General features: G+C 37.7%; 1 protein-coding gene across 1 annotated transcript in view; it reads left to right on the top strand.

The window, feature by feature from the left end:
* Positions 1-15,619, top strand: part of DYNAP (dynactin associated protein) — a 149,791-nt gene that overhangs the window by 132,493 nt on the left and 1,679 nt on the right. Inside the window, 3 exon segments of the mRNA XM_010854833.1 lie at positions 5,785-5,909; positions 14,050-14,217; positions 14,277-14,353. Of these exon segments, the coding sequence (XP_010853135.1) occupies positions 5,785-5,909; positions 14,050-14,217; positions 14,277-14,353 (370 nt within the window).

Raw genomic sequence — 15,619 nt, 5'->3', positions numbered from 1 at the left:
ATCCAAGTACTGCATTTCGGACTCTTTTGTTGACCATGATGGCTACTCCGTTTCTTCTGAGGGATTCCTGCCCACAGTAGTAGATATAATGGTCACCTGAGTTAAATTCACCCATTCCAGTCCATTTCAGTTCGCTGATTCCTAGAATGTCGACATTCACTCTTGCCATCTCTTATTTGACCACTTCCAATTTGCCTTGATTCATGGACCTGACATTCCAGGTTCCTATGCAATATTGCTCTTTACAGCATCGGACCTTGCTTCTATCACCAGTCACATCCACAGCTGGGTATTGTTTTTGCTTTGGCTCCATCCCTTCATTCTTTCTGGAGTTATTTCTCCGCTGATCTCCAGTAGCATATTGGGCACCTACTGACCTGGGGAGCTTCTCTTTCAGTATCCTATCATTTTGCCTTTTCATACTGTTCATGGGGTTCTCAAGGCAAGAATACTGAAGTGGTTTGCCATTTCCTTCTCCAATGGACCACATTCTGTCAGATCTCTCCACCATGACCCTCCCATCTTGGGTTGCCCCATGGGCATGGCTTAGTTTCATTGAGTTAGACAAGGCTGTGGTCCTAGTGTGATTAGATTGACTAGTTTTCTGTGAGTATGGTTTCAGTGTGTCTGCCCTCTGATGCCCTCTTGCAACACCTACCGTCTTTCTCGGGTTTCTCTTACCTTGGGCATGGAGTATCTCTTCACGGCTGCTCCAGCAAAGCGCAGCCATTGCTCCTTACCTTGGACGAGGGGTATCTCCTCACCGCCACCCTTCCTGACCTTCAACGGGGGATAGCTCCTCTAGGCCCTTCTGAGAACTAAGTATGCTATTGGAATTTACAAGTCCAAGTCCTATCTCTATGACTCATTCTGTAGGCCTCAGATTCTCCTGGATCTCCTTTCTGAAGTCCTGTTCTAGCAATCAGCTTATTTTCCAGGATTTCACCAACAGGACTGGAAGCCTCATCTCCATCCCTTAGGACTGGAGTCTCATCTATCTAGGTGCTACTGCACTGATACCTGTAGGCAAATCATGACATAGATGGCAATGAATACTCAAACTCAGGATCATTCTCCAATTGAATTGAACATGTTGAAAAATCTTAATATTTTTCTTTGATTTCTCTCATGCTGATCATTTTCTTGAACCCTAGACAGAGATCCAGTCTGCAAAACTTGTAAGTCTTACCTTCTGCCCAGGAATTTCTAAGCCTGTACTATAAACGAGGTCTAAATTCCAGCATCCTCTCCCTAGAAGGCAAGTCTGCTCCAAGCATTAATGACACTCCCTTCCTTCTGCTAGTAAACAACTGTGCTGCCTCCATATATCTGAGGCCTGTCACAAGACTCTCTCGTTGTTTTTAAATTTTTCTTTCTATCCATAAGCTATTAAGCTTATAAATACTTTTCCCTTTCCTCCATCTCCCAGATTTTCTCAGCATCTAAAGTGACTCAGTCAGTGCAGTAAGTATTTAATAATTACTTCTTGGGTTGAATGAATGCAGAGCCACAGACCTATCTTGAACCTTATTAAATATCACTAAATGCTTTGGTATTTCATCATGAAAATGGGGTAATGATATTTAATTCAGGAAGGTATGAGGAGGATTAGATATGATCAGTGAGGTATGTACTGGAAGAGGCACCCCTTCACAAGAAATGTCAATAATATTAATAACAAGATGTGGTTGAGTCAGAAACCACCTAGGTGTAGAGCAGCACTCATTTAGTGTGCCCTAGTGACATTCTTCAACAAGGGATGAAACTTTTGTTTGCTTATCTCTCATCTACACTTGAACTGCCCTCCTGTAGTTTTCTATTTATGGAAGAAAAAATAATCTCTTAATTTATTGAAGCTTTTGTTTTTTGTTGGGAGGGGCAAGAGAGGTAGTTTCTCGAACAAATGGGCAGATAGTTTTAATTTTTTCACTTTCCCACTTTGATCACTTTTTTCACATAGTCATTGTATGGCGGGAAGGGGAACCCTTTCCAGGGCCCTAGAGTGGTCTCTTGTCTAAGGCTCAGAAATGAATTGTCCAAGGAGACGCATGTGCTGACAAAGCAAGAGGCTTTATTGGGAAGAGGAACCCAGGTGGAGAGCAGCAGGATAAGGGAACCCAGGAGAACTGCTTTGTTGCACTGCTTTTTTATGATGATGGGGTTAGTTTCTCGGTTGTTTCTGGCCAATCATTCTGACTCACAGTTAATCCTTGTGGCACACACAGTCCTCAGCCAAGATGGATTCCAGTGAGAAGGATTCTGGGAGGTGGTAGGACACATGGTTTCTCCTTTTGACCTTTCCCAGATTCTTCCAGTTGCTGGTGGCTTGTTAGTTCCATGTTCCTTACCAGGACCTTCTATTGTAAGATAACTCATGCAAATGGTTACTGTGGTGCCTGGCCAGGTTGGGTGGTTTCAGTCAGCATTTTCCCTAATAATTGCATTGGTTTGATTTTGACTTAATACCTAAAAACTCCTTTTACAACTTTTTTTGTGTGTGTTTGAATGATTTCCTTATCAAGTTTAAATTAATAGGAAATACAAATCTAAATAAAATATTCTACTGAAGCATTTGAAATCTGTTCTCTGTTATTATTTTAGTCACTCAACACAGCAAAATGAACTATACCAGTGTCCTGGTCTAAAAAAAAAATTGCTAAAGATGACAGAGTTGGATCTGTTAAATTAGTTGTCATCATACTGAAAGACCAAAGCAGAAATACAAAGGCGTTTTGATTAGTATCTGATCATGGTGAAATTTCAGTCATGGAAGTATTTGACATGAGTGACCTGATCAATAAATTAATTTTGTTGTAATCTTTAAGACTACAGTGTGGTTCATTTTTTAACAGATGACATTTTAATAGGCTCTGCATTCTTTGGGCTAAAAAAATTACCAGTTGCTAGAGGACTGTCAACTGCTCTCAATTAATATAGACTTTCAAAAAATTTTTTGGCTTAAAATGCTACAGATATTAGAGAGATTTTCTAGGAGATATTTGGCATACCAATGAGAGTTACCTGTATTGCATGTCGTGGTAATCCAGGTGTGTTCCACTTTAGCTGTTGGTCTGTGATGTGAAAAAAGCACAGAAAGTATTCTTTGGAAAAATAAAGTTCTAATTTTATGCTGAAACTTTAAGTTCATAGGGATTTATTTGGGCTCATGTAACAGTTCATCAGCTAATGACAATCCGGGTGGAATTTTGATATTATTTTATTGGTGACATACACTCTGGAATTTTACCTTCTCGGTCATTCTGGAGAACTTAAATATGTGTAAATGTGTTAGTGGGGGCTTCCCAAGTGGCTCATATGATAAAGAATCTGCCTGTAATATAGGAAACCTGAGTTTGATCTCTGGGTTGGGAAGATCCCTTCCAGGATGAGTGGCCACCCACTCCAGTATTCTTGCCTGGGAAATCCCGTGGACAGAGGAGGCTGGTGGGCTACAGTCTGTGGGGTTGCAAGGAGTCAGATAAGACTGAGCACACATGCATGTATGTGTTAGTACTGCAAGGCCATACTAGACTTTTTTTAAGTTCAAGTAAACTGTGTATTCTAATCAAATTATTGTTTGTTCACTAGATGTATTAAATCGATTCACTAAATGTATTAAATCGATTTTTAAATTCATAGACTTATCCAGTGGTCATGATTAGTACTAGTGAATCTCTTAACTTGCATGGATTCCGTATTGCTAAGTGACCATATATTCTGGCTTATAGGGGATAGTACTGTCTTTGTAAAATTAAATTATTAACACTGCCTCCTTTTGCTTTCAGAAGTATTTTGGTTTGAAGTGATAAACTACATGATCACTCTACTTATACTGTCATAGAAGCCATAGTTTCATTGCCTTAATTTCATTGGGGAGGGGTAAAGCATTGTCTTTCTCTCCTCCCTAGAATAAATCCCTTTCATAGTTTTTTTTCACACCTTTTACATTCTCTACATCCAAAGGCCATTTTACTTTGTTACTGTGGATTCCAATGGAAGCTTGTATCAAAAGAATACATTTATAAGAGAACTTTATAGAGATGATCAAAAATATTTTAAGACATAGTCAGTATATATTTTACTCTATTCCAGTGGAGCAGGAATCTTGACTCTTGTTCACCGTTGAATATTCAGCCTCTTGCACAGTGCTTGCTTATAACAGAGATTCAGTAGTGCTATTGAAGGAATATGCAATTTAAAACTTACCCATTTTTTAATTTGAGAAAACTGAAGTTTCTTCATATATACAATTTTCTTCCATAAAGATATGAAGACACTCCATGCACCTGCTTGGAATCATTGGTTAGGAAAATATTTCTCAAACATTGTTCAAATAAAGATTACTTGACCTTTGGCCAAAAACTCAGGCTCCCAGCCTCTGCCCCTGAAAGTCTGGTTCAGTAAGTCTCAGGTGGCTTCAGGTATACAACAGGCATCATATCTAGAATCCTTTCCAAGTCCACGTGTTTGAGATCTTTGTTTCATTTTATTGTCAAAAGGACATTTGCTTGAATTCCTACTAGGCTGTCCATCTTTCTACAAAGTCTCTATTAATAAACTAATTATATAGAGAGTATTAGACTGAAAAGAAACTGGGTTCCACCGCATAACTGGTCTTATCACTTCCTCTCTTTGGATACAAGTTTTCTCAACCTTAGAGTGACAAGGCTGAATGACAAGATCCCCTAGCCCTCTTCCAGCTCTATTATCAGGTAATTCTTGTTGTTGAAGCCTGATAGATACCTGGCCAGGTAAAAAGTGCTCCATGAGACATTTTCAACAAAAAAGTGTAAGTACTTTGTCTTTATTGCTTCATTTATAAGAAATTAACTATGGACTAATTACAAACTGAAGAGATATTTTTAAACTTTTAGGTTATTTAAGCACCATTCTTCATAAACAAACTTCTATACTAGTTTATTTGGGATTCCCTAAAAACATGTTTTGGGAACTGATTGATAACTTTTTATTTGAGGTTAAAAATGATTTCTTAACTCTTGATAATTGTATAGAGCCCTCCACAGATAAGAAAAAAGTCCATTGCATTTGAGTAAATTTGCAGAAGTTATAAAAGCCTCCCTACCCAAGTGTCCCTATTACTAAATTGTAAGCAAAATCAGAATTAATCTTTTTGGTAACTATGCCAAATATTGAATAGATTTCACAAAAAGGGGAGAGAAGGAGACTCTGGTGAATATACTCACAGAGATTTGTTCATCAAATTAGCCATATATGTCAGACCGGTATAAGCCAAATTATATATTTTTTTCCAGGAGTATAAATCAGATTAGATTAACTTTTTCTAGAATCAGAGGAAGAGAATAGATTGGGAAAGTTTTAAAGCTGGGAAGAAACCCGAGAAGGTCAAGACTTGATGAGAAGAAGGTTCCGAATACCTAAAGGTTGTTGCCAGTAAAAGTGGAAAGATGTTCGTGTCTGGTTGGTAAACAAGCAACAGCAACATTCACTTATTTCAGAATTCTATCTTGGGCTGTTCCAGAAGTCAGATGGAAGAGTTCTGTGAAATAATGTGATAGGAGAAAGAAGGAAGAATTGTATAATTGCAGTTTCTTTATACCAGACGAGCTTTCTGGTGGCATAGTGTTGAAGGTGACATCACAGAGGTGGGATTGATTTTCCTGTATCCTCATATAATTGCCTGACACCCTACTTCTTCCTGTAAGGTGGATTCCACGTAAAGAATAATTATTATTGGTTTAATCCACATTAGCACCGATGTCTCATAGTGGATATTAATCAACTCAATTATCTCTTCAAGTCCAGGTATAAAGAGCAATGAACAGGCTGCAAAATGTTTCTGGAGATAAGCTTGTGATTTTGACACTTCAGGAATGGACAGAAAACGTGGGAAATACGTAGTGAATATTGAAGACTCTGGAAACCAGCCAGTGAGTATTGATGGCACCACTGTGGTGTGTCCTGATAGTTCACAGTCTTGTTGCCAACAATAATACAACTCTAATTTTTTTTATTACAACCTAGTTCTTCCCCAAAAGGAATTCTTAATCAAAATCCTACATGAAAAACAGTTTTTAGCTATTCTATTACTACTTGTTAATTAGGAAACCTGTATTTTTTCTGTATATCAATATATGAATTATTAAGAAATTTATTTTAATTCTCACTAATCTAAGGTATTAGCAACTTGGGGGGTAACAATTTATTAAACTGTTCAAATAATTCTCTATAGTTATTGTAACTCAAATATAAGATGATGAATCTGTGGTTGATTGCATTAACAAATTATGTTTTTAAAATGTGATATATAGATTATTTTTGTATTAATTGCCTGGACTTTTAGTGTAATATGTAGATTTGTCAGAGCTCAAAAATTTCATATATTAGAACATGATCCTTTGAAAGTTAGAACATGATTCTTTAAGTGAAGTCTTGGTGCAGGAAGCAAATCATCTAGCAAGTCCTTTAGTTAAAGACTTGCCTCTAGTTAACTACTTGTGAATTAATTTTTTAATAGAGAATTATATTCGAGGGAAATAGTAGAATTCAATTATATACAATATTATTTGACTATTGCTTATGTTTTTAGAGAAATAACTTAGGACTGTATGTTTTGGGATTGCCTTTTATGAAACTTTGCCTCTGACTAGACTCCAGTGTTCTTGCCTGGAGAATCCCAGGGATAGGGGGGCCTGGTGGGCTGCCATCTATGGGGTTGCACAGAGTCGGACACGACTGAAGCGACTTAGCAGCAGCAGCAGCAGAGAGCCCTTGATACTGGAGACATATGGCAATGTGTTGAATGAAATCAATATAAGTTTGAATGGACAGTTTTATTCTTTGAGGAAAAATATCTTTGTCCACCTGCACTAACAAGGAAGTTACAAGGCAGGGAAATTGTTCTCTTGATTCTAGATCAGCACTCTTTTCCCCTAAAGATGTTCTTCATGGCTCTTTGAGCCTTGCAGCTATGTTATTAGGTCTTCACGGTGTCAAGATACTCAGATAAAAAGTTCCCTTTCCTAAGGAATTAATCATCTTGAAGATTTCTCTAGACAGTGATGAAATTTTTGAATAAAGAGAACGCATTTTCACCACTGAGTATCTCACATTACATCTGGATATTTGTACATAATGGTAGAGAAATTTTTTTCAATTGAGGTCCATTTTCACCAATGGATCAAAGGAGCAACTGATATCTACATAAAAAAATAGAAATTTTGGAGTTTGTTTTTCCCTCTTAGGGAACATGAAATGGTGACCTCTTTTAAGTTTTGAGCATAGAATTTAAAATTTTTTTCCATGAACATAGCTAATGCATTTTAGGTATGTGTACTGGAGATTATTGACTTCTACCAGGAGCTAATTTATAGCTTCCCAACTGCTCAAAATTTTAACTTTACTCTGCTGTCAGTGCACTTACCCCTCAATTTCCTTCTCTTAAATATTTTCGATTCTGATAAACTGGTCTGGCCAATGAATTTTTATTTAATTATAATAGTTCCAAAAATATTCAAATTCATCAGTCACAAACTGAATATCTGCAGAATAGTGATAGTAATAATATAGAGAAACACAAACTTTTACAAAATATAAATCTTGTGATTTTCTCAAAATTGCATATTTAAAAGCAGATAGGAATTTGTTAAGGTGCTTGTGTATATCATATCTTCTCTTACTCTGTGTCACTGCATTGCTATTCTCTTTATTTCTTTGGCACGATGTTGTACCTTTAGAAAAACAGAACTTGACTAATTATTTTTATGTTCAAGTGTATTCCTTCTTGACTCTAGCTAATCATAATAATACCCCATTTTATTCTTATAGCTGCTCAATGGCCAGTGTCTGCACACATACATATCTTGATTGTTTTAATGGAAATTAGAGATTGATTGAACTAGCAACATCAGTAACATTTTAAATAACAATTTAGGATTGGTTAGGTAATCAATATAATTAGAGAGCACATTTAAATAATACTCTTGATATCCTGTGAGAAAAAATTAAATAATTCTATAATATTTTCTAGCTATTACAAATTTACACAAACAATTTATACTCCCATAAGAATGTAACACAGATTGCTCTCCTTCTTTTTCTTAAAACCGTATCTGGAGTTATTTTTCTCTTAAACTCACTTCAAGAAAAACCTAACCACCAAAACCTTTCTTATTTGAACCCATCCTTTTAATTCATTTATTTAAAATAATTCAACATGTATTTAAAAGACTTAAAGAATGATATAATAAGCATGCATGTACCAAACACCAAATTTAAGAAATAAGCCATTACAGATACAGTTGAAGTCTTTTGTTTTTATAGTCTTTGAATGTATTTGACACATAGCATTGTAAGTTTAAGCTGAGCAGTGTGCTGCTTTGATACTATGCTGTATATGATCAACTATAGTTATCACTAAAGTAATATTTATCACATTACGTAATTATAGTACAAGCATATTGTTTGTACGCATTATTGTGGGTTTTAGATCACTACTTGTTGAAGGCTTGTGAAATCTTCTGTTTATGTCTTCCCAACACCCTTCCCTTCCTCCTTTGTACTACCTGCCCCATGAAGAATCAGGTGAATATGCTTGTACCAAGCATTTTCCAGCTTCTAATCCTTATCATATTTATCTGCATATATGTTTCTCAAATTCAAGTCTATTGTGCTTCATCAAAGAAGCATAAGCTCTGGTAAGAGTAAAACAATCATATAGAAACTAGAAAATGCATATTGAGAGATTCCTAAATGATTTGTCTTTCATGGACTGCCTAGTTCTGTTCAAAAAAGAGGATGGCATTAGTAATGTTAAGGCTACAGGACCCATTCTGGTATGAGGAATTTTAGTTAGTAGGTTGTGGATAGATGGGTACTGGTCTTACTAGACTTAGAAATCTTGGGTGCTAGAAACTGAATAATGTAGCTGTGATATTGTTACATTATTATTAAAATGAAAATTTCATTTTAGAAAATAGTTATAGCTTTACAGAAAACTGCAAGCATAGCACAGTTTTAAAGCAAATGAATAGAGCGGTTTTCTAAACACAGAAAACCGCAGAGAGAATTCCCACATACCTAGGACCCAATTTCCTCTGTTTTTTCTTCCAGCTTTATTCAGATACAATTGACATACAGCACCACAGAAGTTTAAGTTGTATGGCATAATGATTTGACCTACATGCGTGATTAAATGATTATTACAATTTGTTTAGTGATTATCCATCATCTCATATAGACAATTATATTTTTTTGTGATGAGATCTCTTAGGATTTGCTTTTTAACTTTCATATATAACATAGAGCAGAGTTAACTATATTAATCATATTGTATGTCGCATCCCTAGTACTTATTTATCTTACAACTAGAAGTTTGTTCCTTTTTACTGCCTTCATCCAATTCTCCCTTCTCTCCATGGACCCCACCTCTGATAACCATAAATCTGACCTCTTTTTATTATGAGTTCTTCTGTTTGTTTTTGAAGTATAATTGACCTACATTACTATATTATTTCCTGTTATACAACATAGTGATTTGGTATTTCTATACATTTCAAAGTGACCACCCCTTACGATGTTACTCTATATACTCTGTATTTAATGACTCTGTTCCCTATACTGCACTTTTCATACCTGTGACTCATTTATTTTGCACCTGGAAGTTTGTACCTCGTCATCCCCCTCCCCTGTTGCCTTCAACAGTGTCTCCTATTATTAATATCTTACATTAATATGATACATTGGTTACAACTAGTGAACCAATGTTGATACACTGTTATTTTTTAAAGTCCATATTTTATTCAGACTTTTTAGTTTTTATTTACTGCCCCCTTTCTGTTCTTCTGCATAATTTATTTGTTCAATCACTTATATCAGTATGGACTCTCAGATGTTTATTTTCTACTTTGGGTTATAATCCAGTACTACTGTACGTTTTTTTGCTCCAAATAGCTTTGGCCATTGAGAGCTCTTTCTGTTGATTCCTGTGTTACTTTGACATACTGACATACACCTGTCATCACCATCATTATTATTTTTTGGTGAAACATGGGAGGATTTCCTTAATCTCTGGTATTAAAAGATGCTCCAGGCTCATCTTGTAAATTTCCACCCCAGCCCTATCATTAGCCATTTCTCCAGAGATTCCTCATTTCTTTTACTAGGTAAGAGTATGGGATTGAAACCAAGATCTGGGCGCTTGTTCCTGCAAGTGTGTTGTTGCTTCTAGGTCCCCTCAGCTGACAAAGGAAGGAAATGTATGCGTATATAGTAACCTGTGTATACAGACATATCTATAAATACTTCTCTATGTAATTATCTATATTTGTATTTTATGAACATGAGTTTATACTGATAGCTCCAACTTTTTTTATTTTTGTATACTTATCTTGTATTTACTGACCTCATTAATTCACTTATTCTAACACTCTGCCTGTAGATTCTTTTGGATTTTCTATAAACACAATCATATCATTATTATTTTTTCAAATTTATAACTTTATTTTTGTTTTGCCAACAATTCACTGGCTAAGACCGCCAATGTTACATTGAATGGAAGTGGTGAAAGTGAATATCTTGTGTTATTCCCAAACTCAGGGGGAGAGCTTGAAATATTTCACAATTAATTATGATGTTAACTTGGGTTTTATGGAGCTACCCTTTGTTAATTATGGAAAAGTCTCTTCTATTACTAGTTTGCTCAGATATTTTGTAATTAATGTCAATGATTGTATAAAATAATTGAATGAAATCTTGTTTTGAGAGGTATAATATATTTATTTATTCCTCAGTCAGCTTTCAAATGATCTTCTTTGACCACATATGTCATAATATGTCACAACCTAACTTACGTTTGTCAGAATTGTATTACTTTGGACATAAGATATAGTAGCATCTTATTTCTCCCCATTCTTTTCTGTATACAGCCATTACCGAACCTTACAGACTATGAAGCTCACAGTTCAGCATGTGGGCTTACAACATCAATTGATGTAACTGGTGATGCTGGTCCCGGTTTAACTGATGTCTGCACCAACACAGCGACCCTTGGATATTCAGAATTTCCAAACAGAGTATCTCCATATTGTCAGGTAATGTTTGGGGTGACACTGTTTCTCTGGGTTATGATATAATCCACATAGAAGTGCTCTTGATTAAATATTAGAGAAAAAAATTCAGTCAATTAACATTGTTCTTTTGCAAATCTACAACGTCCTCTGAACGTGTCTTCACTGAGAAGAAATGAAATAGAGGTAGATTTATGGGGCTCTTAATTTAAAGAGCTAATGATCTTAATGGAAAGAAAAAACATATATAGAATTTAGGGAAAATATATGGGGCTTCCATGGTGACTCTGACAGTAAAGAATCTGCCTGCAGTGCAGGAGACTCGGTTTGATCCCTGGGTGGGGGAGACCCCCTGGAGCAGGCAATGACTACCCACTCCAGTATTCTTGCCTGGAGAATCTCATGGACAGAGGGGCCTGGTAGGCTGTACAGTCCACGGGGTCACAAAGAGTTGGACACTAACTGAGTGACTAACACGTTCATTTCACCTTTAGGGAAAACATATGTGTCAAAAAAAAAAAAAAGCGAAGTTTCGGGTTCCTTTGTTTGGAGGACTGACTGGGTGATGACAGCAGGGCACTGACAGTGAATGATGTCGCAACCCTTGCTCGGCAGAAAGTGAAGGCATGTGCTGAGGCCCTGGGGGCCTAGTCTGTGGGTGATCTGCCTTACTCTCCTTCCCGTCCTGCTTCTGGGCCTAACTGTGGTCCTTCTGTCAGCCTCCTGACTCTGACCTCATGTATTACCAACTTTGACTTAGAAACTATTTAGTAACACCTTGGTTTGGTGCCCAGAGGTGGATTTCCTGTATTCTTCACACTGTTTCTCATGATTCTATTTTCTTCACCTAAAATCTGATGGCCCAAGTCTTCCTTGATTCTACCCCTGACTCCAGGTGAAAACTTGATTTTTGACTGATTGATAACGCCGCCTGGCAGTTTGGCTCAATTCTTCTGACTCTGGATTATACCACTCCTCTAATTAACCCCGCTTTAGAAACAGTTTAGAAAGACTTTGATAAAATAAGAGGGTAAACTCTTGATGACAAGAGACATTGTGGAAGAAAGTTTCTGATAGGAATTATTTAGAGAATGGGCTTCCCTGATGGCTCAAGGGTAAAGAATCAGCCTGCAATGCAGGCAACACAGGAGATAGGGGTTCAATCCCTGGGCTAGAAGATTCCCTGGAGGAAATGGCAACATACTCCAGTATTCTTGCCTGGAAGTCCCATGGACAGAGGAGCCTGGCAGGCTACAGTCCATGGGGCTGCAAAGAGGTGGCTATGACTGAACGACTAAACACTCATTTAGAGAATATATCTCTGATGACCTCAAACAAAGCAGTCCAATCAGAGAGCTGAAAATTATTTTAGATGCCTTTTCTTAACCACAGATGGAAAAACACTGTAGTCTAGGCAGTTGAGATTGTTTGTAAGAATTCACCCAGCCAGACAGTAGCAGTAAGAGCACTTGAACATAGGTCTGGGATTGAGTTTCGATTAATCTTGCTCCTCTTTTTAAAAATTCGAGCAAAATATGAGGATAATTTTGCCTCTGAAATATAAATATTGTCCTTCCTCTCTTTCCCTTTTGATTTCCTTCTAAGGCCTAGATGACATGGGGCAGGAGGTTCTTTTAGTCATTGGACTCTCTTAGTTGGTGCCCCAGATTTCCTTAGCCTTGGTACCCAGTGCCCTTGAGCTGTTTCTGACTGCCTAGTGGGTGTCACTCTCAACACTCAAATTGTGGTTTATCGCTTGACACAGTGTCTCATATTTTGGGACACTGAAGGGCTACCCTACATGCGCCAAAGACGTATGCACTCTGTTTCCTTTAGTGATCGTTTTCAGTCAAAAGGAAATGGATCAGAATGAGTTAATTAGTGAAATCAGAAGTATTTAAGTACTTAAGAGAGTGTTAGGAAAATGTTACTCATACTGTTTTTTATTTACTATTTACAACAACCCTATTAAAGGGATTGAGGCTTTACATGTAAAGGGAAATTTCCAAATACCACCATCTATCCAGTAAAAGATTTATTAATATAATATACAACTAAATCTGTTAGAGACCAATGGCTATGCCCTTAATTATTATAATACACTGCCTTGTGCAAAAATCTTATTTGGAGGATGTTTCTTATTTTAATTTTCTCAATAACATTTGGAGGTAGATATTGTTATCCCCACTTTTGATATAAGGCAAATTGAAAATTAGGCAAGTTAAGAAATTTGCTCAGAATATTAATAGCATGGAATTCAAAATTAAGACCTCCTTATCTCAAGGCTTACATATTGTATTCTATGCAGTATTTTCTCTACAATAACAAAGAGAGAGAGTGATTACAAAGTATTTTACAGACATTAATCCCAATTCTAATGTTATTACATAGATTTTTATGGATGAAAGAATGTCAAAGAGGTAAGCATCTTACCCAATGAAAATAGCTGATGTCAGCACAAGCTGGATTTCAAGAAATGTTTTCAACTCTGAATTTCATGTTGCTATTACTAACCTGTATGAAGTTAGCTAGAATATTTGAAAAGCAATTAATTAATTCCTTTAAAATGGAAGGCTGCAAAGCAGACCTGTTTCTGACATCTGATTGGCCAAAGATGGGAGAAATTTTTATCAGGTGCTCTTTTGGGTCCTGCAGATTACTGAGCAGTCAGCTACATAACTGTAGATACTTCTCTTGCTAGAGGGAGGAATAAAGTGTTTCTAAGATGACATTCATTATTTCTTTTAGTTTTAAGTATAGATGATGAAAAGGAAGCAGAGAGATCAGTGGATATTCCTTTATTCCTATTACAAAGACCAAGCCTTTCCTAAGTGAAACCTTAAGCTTGAGCCAATATTTATAATATTACAGGCTACAAAGGTATTTTTTTTGTTTATACATTCTTCCACTGAAGTAATCTATATATGAAAAGATTATCAATGGCATAAATTTATCTTGCAACATTTGGTTTCAACTTCAGTAATGTTATTTAAATTCTTTCCAGATGACAAGGAATTTCTTCAGTGATTGGTCTCTGTGGAAAATATTCCTGGCTTCTCTCTTAGCTTCTGTGATAACAACAGCAATTGGAGTATTGATAGTGAGTCTGGTATATAATGGGAAAAATAATAATCCCCAAATTATTATACAACTACCTCAAAACCAGGGGACAGTGTCAACGACAACTGACTCAACCTCATCTACGAGTTCTGACACTACTCTTGGCACTAGTACAGTAGATTCTGCCACAACATCCACTTCCACTACTGTGACAACAACCACTGTGCCCACATCAACAGAAACTACCAGTATGACAGCCACTGACTCAACAGACAGCACAATAGCGACAGCCACCACTTCCTCTGAACCAGTCACAACAGTGACTGCTAGTATTACCACTGAGGCTCCAACCACAACCACCACTGCATCGGCCGCATCTACTGAAACAACAACCGTAACAGTTGTAACTACAACAGCTGAACCAACTACCACAATTAGTCCCACCACAACCAGTCCCACCACAACCACTGAGACTACAACCACAACAACCTCCACTGCTGCTCCCACATCAACTGAAGCTACAACAAGCACAGTTGCCACCACTTCAGCGGAACCAACTACCGCAACAACCACCACCACGACTACTGCTGCTACAATCACAACCACCACCACTGCTGCTCCCACATCTACTGAAAGTACCACCACCACAGTTGCCACCACTTCAGATGAACCAACTACCACAGCAACTGACACCCCTACCACTGAGGCTACAACCACAGCAACCACCACTGCCGCTCCCACGTCTACTGAAAGTACCACCACCACAGTTGTGACAACTTCAGATGAACCAACTACCACAGTAACTGACACCCCTACCACTGAGGCTACAACCACAGCAACCACCACTGCCGCTCCCACTTCTCCTGAAAGTACCACCACCACAGTTGCCACCACTTCAACTGAACCAACTACCACAACAACTGCCACCACTACCATCGAGGCTACAACCACAACCACCACCACTGTTCCTCCCACATCTACAGAAGGTATAACCACCACAGTTACCACCACTTCATCTGAACCAACTACCACAACAACTGCCACCACTACCACTGAGGCTACAACCACAACCACCACCACTGCTGCTCCCACATCTACTGAAAGTACCACCACCACAGTTGCCACCACTTCATCTGAACCAACTACCACAACAACTGCCACGATTACCACTGAGGCTACAACCACAACCACCACCACTGCTGCTCCCACATCTACTGAAACTACAACCACCACAGTTGCCACCACTTCAGCTGAATCAACTACCACAACAACTGCCACCACTACCACTGAGGCTACAACCACAACCACTACCACTGTTGCTCCCACATCTACTGAAAGTACCACCACCACAGTTGCCACCACTTCATCTGAACCATCCACAACAACTGAAACCACTACCACCGAGGCTACAACCACAACCACCACCACTGTTCCTCCCACATCTACAGAAGGTACAACCACAACAGTTGCCACCACTTCAGATGAACCAACTACCACAGCAACTGACACCCCTA

This window comes from Bison bison, unplaced genomic scaffold, assembly GCF_000754665.1.
Source record: "Bison bison bison isolate TAMUID 2011002044 unplaced genomic scaffold, Bison_UMD1.0 scf7180017864349, whole genome shotgun sequence".
Taxonomy (NCBI): domain Eukaryota; kingdom Metazoa; phylum Chordata; class Mammalia; order Artiodactyla; family Bovidae; genus Bison; species Bison bison.
The sequence above is the reverse complement of the archived record's forward strand: the minus strand, read 5'-3'. Positions and strand labels throughout refer to the sequence as shown.